Here is an 8,698-nt window from a genome sequence, read left to right as displayed (position 1 = left end):
CCGATTTGATGCAGGGCCAACTTGACGCGTGGCCGACTTGACTTTGGTCGAGATGGTTTATGATCGAATTCGTTATCATCATCACATTGCATTTTTACCACTATTCCATGTAATACACTGTTTATCAGACAACAACGACACACCGATGAAGCTAGCTAGGTTAACTTTAATGACCGGTTATTTTAATATACGCTACATAAACTTGTAATTTAAAGCATAATTATTTTTACGTACCTTGATAAGTGGTTAATATTTTATGCGTTGAAATTTATGTACATCGAATATTTATAGCTTTTTACGTTAAAACAGATTGTAATGTAAAAAAGAATGTAAAAGACAGCAGAAAGAAAGCGGAAAGAAGACTTGAAGACGCCCTTCCAAATAGCTTTATATACAGTTGAGTACACACTAAACCATAATGGGTGAAAAGATGTGAAAGATATTTTTGATGACTAATAATTAGTGATGGCTATCTTGCTATAAATATAATAAATTATATATCAGACGGACGTCACAATGCAAACGTGATATGGGTACATTCATGACTCCAAACATTCACAAACACATACTTATTAACAATAACGTTATCTAAATTAACGACAATATTTTACCAATAGCTTATGGCATGGGTTTGTGATACTAGACGATACATGTGAAACACATGTGATGCTGTATTACAGAATATTCACATGATACTAGAAAAATCTAGATACAGTAACGAGAATCTGGTGGAAAGTAAAATTGTTACTGATGTATTTTCTATTTGCCTATAAATAATTATATATTTAAAAGCATCTACTTTCCAGTGATATTGTACCATACACCATACAGATTACTTTCGCTCACATAAACAAGGCAGTGGATATTGTATGAACTCATAATTGCACTAATTTTAGATAGATGCCCCTGAACTCACAGTGTAGTATTGTTCGTCTATCTTACAGACCTTATACAGTATCTCTTGTTTCTTGACTCCAAAATGTATAATGCTTTGTCTGCAATATTAAACTAGTTTGACAAAAAAAAGTGTGATGTTCCCGAATAATGGGTGTGATATAACGTCATAATGTTCATATAATGGGTACATCACATTTTTTTGTCACATAAAGTTTAATACCGTAGACATAACTTTAGATGCATTCCTAGTTCTTCATAGAATATTTCTATAGTGATATTTTTTTTATGTTGGAGCTCAATTTTGTTGTGTCTGTTTTGACATGGACCTGATACCAAAATAAATGAAATTGAATATTAAACGGGTCGGAAGAATCTATTAATTAAGCTGAAATTACCTGACATCCGCTGTAACATTTTATTTTGAAGATGTTGTATTTTATAATGTTGTGTATTCAGTGTTTCATTCCATAAGACACATCGATTGAATCTTCTACTGTTACACGGTTGGCCGTTGTTAGTAATTCCAAAAATAATTTCAGTTCGAAGAATGCATGTCTCCTGCATAATGATACAAATTTAGTCTATATATAAGTTGTGCTGAAACGACAAGATGAGGAAATCTGTGAGAATGAGAATCGCCCCAACCGAGATTCGAACCCGGACCTTCTGCTTGATATGCAGCTGTCCTAACCATTAGACCACTGGGGGCTTTCATGGTGTAGTTAAAACCCGATGGGATCGTTTTTTTTTGTCTATGAGCGCGTATCAATTTGATTTCTGATGCGCGTGCGTACAATTGTTGTTAATAATACTATCACTAGGTCTAATAAGAAAGATATATGGATGGGAGAATGTGGAGCTTAAACTTAAAATAATTGTATTTATCAGAATCGATATTATATCAAAATACCCCAACTTTAAACATAGTAGTATTAGTAATGATAATATTTTTTTTAGGTCTATTCCCGATCGACAATATAATAATTACGTTTTTATAATAATTATAACCCACACAATAATACAGTGGCGACGCTTCTCGTCTGTGTTTTCCATTACTCTTAAGTGGATTGACGTCTTAAGAGCTTATGTCGATCAACGAAAAATCCTTTCCAAGTAGTAGCTTCTGATCAATCTATAACATTTCTGGTCAATCCATCATATTGATCAATAGATCTGTTCAATCAATCACTTTAGTTGAAAGAAATCCACTCGCACCTTTATCATTTTCTTCAACATAATCAATAATGTTGCTATGCTCGAATCAATTCTGGTTTATTTGAAAAAAAAAACAAGGCCATGACTGGAGTCGCGTGCTCAAATTCGAGTTAATGCTTACCGACCAACCGACCGACCAATCGACCGACCGACACAGTAAGATGTGCCATTGCAGAAAAGTAAGTGAATTGCTTCAAATTCACATACAGGATGTACTGTGTTATTCATTCATTCTTTTATTTCGGAATTTCTGGTCCATAAAGTCAAATTACATATACATTAATTAAAGATAAACAAGACTGTACTAGTTACTACTACTTATCTCAGGATGTCATTCTACCCGGCGACTAAACAAGTTTCACTTGAATTGAGTCTACACATCAAGCCATATATCGATTTTCTTAAAAATTCATAAAAAGAAGAAATGTTACATTCTGTAAACTTGAGGCTGGCACTACAATGTAGCCGCCTTATAATATTCAATAATATATAATACGTTGATACTATAACAATACTTTTCTATAATGTTTGTTGTAGATAATCCTCATTGAGATTTAACTCGGATAGGTGTAAAAATGGCCATAGCCTTTAAATGGTGACAGCTCATATTCAAACCACTACTAGTTTAACGCCAACCTTTTAAAAAAAAGTTAGGATCTGGGCTAGGCCTACAGAAGAATAACAAACATATATTTTAACTTATTTGTCCAGTATTATGTTTAGTTTAAATGTTTTAATTATATCTTCGGGACCCAACAATGTACTCCTACCCGCCAATCTTCTAATTGTAACCCTGGGTTATTATTCTTTGATTGCTTTTTAGGGTGGGTTACTATTAGAAAGGGGGGGGGGGGGTGGGATTACTATTAGCGTAGTGGGTTAAGCCTGGTTCCCACTAGAACGTAACGCAAGGACGTAAACGCAACGCAAGCGTTTTAACCAATGACAAGCGAAATTAAAGACAGTTAAGCTTGGTTCCCATAGAACGTAACGCAAGAACGTAAACGCAACGCAAGCGTTTTAACCAATGACAAGCGAAGTTATAGACAGTTAGCAATCACAAGCGAATAAGCCATCGCTTGTGATTGGTCAATTCACTTGCGTTGCGTTACGTCCTTGTGTTGCGTCGCTAGTGGGAACCACGCTTTACTATTAGAAGAGTTAGGGTAATAGGGGTGGCCGCAGTGTTAAAACATATATTTCCACATGTTCGTTTTAGGATAAAGTATCTAATTAATAGGGGTGTCCGTTAATTAGAGGTGTCCCAAAAGTTTGTGTTTTACTGTAACCCTGTTTGTAAAACAAACATTAAGCTGTGTATCAGATATTCTGTAAATATAAACAAATAAGAAACAATTATACAATCAAGAAGACGCATTCATCTATGTATGATAATACTGTAATTAAAGTTAACGTCATGCATTTATTATTTTTGTAATCACAATAATAATCACTCATATCCGATTTCCAAAAATTATTTTACAAAGCAAACAAATTTTCTAAATAAAAACAAATATAGAATATTAGTATAATAATTGAGTTGTATTTTAGCTTATTTTGTTATTAGTCTTATTCTTGAAAATAAATTTCTATACCACTTGGATATACCGTCGTCAACGGGATGAAATTAAAGAAATATATTAATGGAAAGCCGGTGACGTTTGCGTCGATGTATAATAAAAGCAATAATTTAATTGGATACAAGATAAAATTGCAGTATAGAAATGTATGGTAGCGATTGTGAACTAACACGCTACAGCTAATCATGAGTGAGTTATGGATTGTAGTATATATGTAGATTTGACGTATTTATCTAGTGCTGAGCCAATTGGGAGTTGCAATTAGCCAATGTGGGAATATTGAAATTATCATCAGCAATAAGAGGGACAGAGAGAGCGACGTGTCTTTCAAATACTGCGCAACAACTTCAGTGACCGTGCCGCCGTGCTGCTGCATGTATGTTGGGCGTTAGCTCTTGCATTGCATCGCACTAAATACTTTTGCCTCATCTCATTGACTTCACTTCTGATCCGACATAGTCTAACAAAAGTATGTACGGTACTTGAAGAAGCGTTATCTTTGATCAACTATACGCAAAAGATTTCATGTGTATTTCGCTACCTTTCTCTCATTGTAGTACCTTAACTGGACTATATACGTATTAATCATTGCTAGACATAATTATTGAGGTAAGTTATTTTATGTATATTCATCTTGTTTATTTATAGTTTACAGCTTTAATTAATATTCATTTTAATCCAATCATCCGTTGCATATTACAATTTTTTTTTTATTATTTTGTCTCTAATCATTTCATGGAATATCAATTTACGTGGGTTATTTAATTTATTCATTTTTTGTTAACAAATCATCGCAACTACTATTACTATCTTTATGGTCATTGTCCTCACCGTAACTTGGCATCAATAATTACATGTTTATTAAATACATTTTCTTAATTAATTATATCACTGTTATTGACGTTCTAGTCGAAGTGATAATTTCAAAATTAATTTTCGTATTTTCGTATTTCGGAAAAAATAATTATTATCATTACAAATGACCATCACATATTCATAATTACACATTACAGAATCATCATATTTATCATCAGCAACACCAATACACACACCAATATCAGTATACACATCATCATTGCAGGTACTATCATAACTATCATAATAATAATCAATATTATTATAATCATCACAATCATCACTTTGTCATAATCATAATCACAAAAAACAAAATCAAATTATAAATGTGTTATGATGTAAGTGATTGATTTATAGATTGGGAATGCTTAAGTAAAGCTCTGTCTACATGACCAAACTAGTTTGACAAAAAGAGTGTGATGTGCCCAAATATGGTAGTGCTATGCCGCCCAAATATGGTAGTGATATGACATCATCATGTCCATGGGCAATTCACATTATTTTGTCACATAAAGTTTGATAGTGTAGACAGAGCTTGAGTCTGATAGGATCCAAAAGCCTTATGTCAGAACGTGTAAAAATACCCTCTGAAATATCTTCGGTCGCCACTTACATATTATACGAGTATACAAAGAGTTAATGCAAAGTTATAAGAAATCTTTATTCTCTAATGGTATATAATAATTATGTCAGGTGAATCGCAAGTTTTTATATGTATTTTCATTGAGTCGATAGAAATTTACACTTGACTGCGTGTTTACGGAAGAAGGGGAGGGGTGGTGTGTGCATGCTTGGTAGAAAATATTCCACATGTTAATGCTATTTTCATAAGTACGTACGGTGGTCCGAAGACGACAATTTTATTTTATTGTAAATTTGCTTTGGTATCAAATAGGCCTATGTATTATATTATGTGCATTACCCATTACCAATATTATTGTAATGATGTGCAGAAATGAATACCTCAGTGTCTTGGAAAAAGTCATCTAAAAATTTCGATGGCTTAACCTTATCCTTCCTGAAACTTACCAGAAACTCGGAATTTCTGATACAACCACTACTTTTATCTGCTGAAGTGGAAGAGTGGAATCTTTCACTTAACATGTACAATCGTCTCGTGTATTTGCAGTATGCGGTAGATATGTATTTGTTTATACAGAGCTCGGTCCACATGAGTGTGATTCATTCCTCGACAGGCCTGCTATTATAACAGGCCTATTCCTAAATGATTTTGTACCGATACTTTATTGTGTAAGTTTTATAATATTTTATACAATGTAGTAGGCTTCAATTATTTTTACATTATTATTGATATTTTGTATCATCAGGTTACTGGGCCGTCGATTAACTCACATATCAGCAGTTATCGATTATGTAAAGTAAAATGTTATGAACGGAATTTGATCACGTGACATAGACGATGCAGTTTGTCTTCAATGCTATTGGTCGTTCTCTACACCTTTCAAGTGTTTATATACGAAATGTAAACATATTCTCAATGTCTTCACTGATTTGAAACTAAGACGATGCAAACTTAGCAGAATCTTAATTACCACTGTCGGGACTATTGTGCATTCGATTAACAAAATAAGATAATATAGTAATTGTATTGAGCAAAGCATGGATGGTCAAGATGATGAAAGCTACTCTGAAAATTACTATTACTACGATTACAATAATACGGACCATAAGTACGAGTGGCTACAGTATTACACCCTGCCAATAATAAATTCGCTGATCGCCATTATTGGATTGATGGGAAATGGAATTGTGATTTTTATCTTATTTAAATTTCAAAATATGCGAACGATACCTAATATTTACATATTTAACCTAGCATTATTTGATTTTGGATTTCTTTGCAGTTTACCGTTTCACGTGTATCAATCAGTTACCGGACATTGGCCCTTTGGTAACATCGGATGTGTATTAGCTTGTGGGTTAGATGGCCTGAACCAATTTGCTAGTGTTTACATAGTCACGGCTATGAGCATTGATCGATATTTTGCGATTTGTTTCCCACTCTCTTCAATGCAATATCGCACGCGCCAATTTGCAAAGATTATCTGTGTTTCAATGTTGATCTTATCTTTTATGTTTAGTTTACCAAATTGGATTTTTGCTGAGGTCATGTATGATGGAGAGGACCGTTACTGTAGCATTATTATTGACCATCAAGAACAAAATAAGATTATCAATCAAACTACTTATGGCATTTTTGGTCTTGTGTTTGGATTTTTAATACCTCTCATTATCATGTCAATCTGTTATTCCACTCTTCTGTTCAAAATGCGCAGTCCAAACTTTCCTGCAGGTTCGGATATGGCGAGCGGAACAACCCACCATCGTGCGTCAAAACGCGTCACAGTGTTGACAATGTCCGTAGTAGTTGTGTTTGTAATATGTTGGATACCTTATTACACCTCGCAGCTTGTCACCTTTCTCCGTCCATATGGTTCCCAGGTTTCCGGTCCCGCACACGTGATATCACACGCGTTGTCTATTTCATTAAGCTATTCTAACAGCTGTGTGAATCCGTTTATATATACATTCGTTGGTGAAAACTTTAAAAAGAATGTCTCCGAGTTACTTCCATGCGTTAAGCGATCGTCGACATTTTCTCGCTTTCATCCTGCGCGAGAGAGCACGCAGAGTACTTCGTATTGTCGAGGAAACATACTCGGATCATCATCAGCTCTGCTTAACAGACATGGAAGCGTGATGGGAAGTAGTGCGCTCCCAAGTAACTCTTCGTCAGTGACTGCAGCTCTGGATGCTATGGCTTTCAATGATCATTCTCCACGAGTAAACAAATCAAACTCACAAATGTTTGTTTTTAAAGGTAAAATCGTTGAAGAAAATGAGATATCGGACCCGCACGCGAATGAAAATGAGTTAAAATCTCCAGACATCATTTTGTCAAGCTCAGACAACCAAATCTGTTGAATTAAATGAATGTAGTTTCAATTTGAAAGACAAGTAATTGCGGAGAAAGAAAGAAAGAAAAAACCTATGAAAAAAACATTTAACATTCATCGAAGTAAAAAGAAGTATCTGTTACTTGTTTAGTATTTACTGTACGCTACTGTAGATGTATTCCTATTGTACTAATATTTGTTTTGTTTTCTAGTGTAAGCAAAAGGTGACGAGGATGGGGACAAGATTGTTAAAGGTTTATTTAAAAAAAAAACCTTGAAAACCTAATACAAACTAGCCACACTACACCAGTAAGTGGGGACGTTTTTGGCACTTATACACAGACATTATGCGCATGCGTGTGACAGTCCTTCAACAAGTTTCAATAGTAATAATTATAATTTCTCTGAAAACCTATAGTTTTTTTTAGTTTGTTTATAAGATTTTTCGGTCGAACATTAAAGTACCTTTCTCTTTGGGAATATGCTACAATATACATTTATTTTAATAATACTGTAATTTCAAACAGCTACTTTGCACAAAGGCACTTAGTGACAGGGACAATTAGCCCAATTTTTCATGGTAGATATGTGCTAAAACTGTGATTTTACCGTGAAAGTAATTTCATTTATTCTATATAGTTCAAAAACAATCTGAATAAACCACCAATACCCAGTTTCATTGAAGCAAGGTACATTTCGTAATATAGATTATTTGATGGTATTAAAGAATATTCGATAGGCTTAGGCCTAACAACTAAATAAAAGAACCAAGAACCACCTGGCCAGGTCCCTCTGAAGCATGGCCTCTACCGGGCTGGTAATTGTGATTGGATTAAATTCGAGTCTAAGTTAAATGCCAGAATTACAGTTCATTAGAATAAACAATAATAATTTAATAAACATACATATAAAATCATTATTTAGTACAAAAACACCCGATTTACACCTACTTTATTTGGTAGATGTAGCTATAAATCGGCTCCCTCTCTGTTTATTTTTTTCTGAAATTAGCAAGTTCAGGATTATTATAATCAGTGGTGACCGATCGTTTACTTTTATAATTTATGTAAAATAACTCATGTTAAAATTAATACTATTTATTTAGTGTAAATGGCCTACATTTTAAAATTTAGAGATGTGTGCGGTATAGAATGATGACTTCTTGAACTTCCCATAAACTATTCCAGGTATAATAATTAATTTTGGGTTGTATATTTTCTTGCCAATTGACAA

At 33.9% G+C, this 8,698-nt stretch overlaps 1 protein-coding gene across 1 annotated transcript; it reads left to right on the top strand.

The window, feature by feature from the left end:
• Window positions 1–6,167: 6,167 nt before the first annotated feature.
• LOC140062022 (somatostatin receptor type 2-like) lies at window positions 6,168–8,302 on the top strand. Its single transcript, XM_072108064.1, has one exon. The coding sequence runs from the start codon at window positions 6,168–6,170 to the stop codon at window positions 7,491–7,493; it is 1,326 nt and encodes a 441-aa protein (XP_071964165.1). The 3' UTR covers window positions 7,494–8,302.
• The last annotated feature ends 396 nt before the right edge of the window (window positions 8,303–8,698 follow it).

The sequence above is a fragment of the Antedon mediterranea genome, chromosome 11 (genome assembly GCF_964355755.1).
Source record: "Antedon mediterranea chromosome 11, ecAntMedi1.1, whole genome shotgun sequence".
Classification (NCBI taxonomy): domain Eukaryota; kingdom Metazoa; phylum Echinodermata; class Crinoidea; order Comatulida; family Antedonidae; genus Antedon; species Antedon mediterranea.
Note: the sequence above shows the minus strand (reverse complement) of the source record. Positions and strands in the feature narration are given on the sequence as shown.

Excerpts from the sequence above, each read along its gene's own strand:
- LOC140062022 (XM_072108064.1), top strand. The coding sequence starts at position 6,168 with ATGGATGGTCAAGATGATGAAAGCTACTCTGAAAATTACTATTACTAC.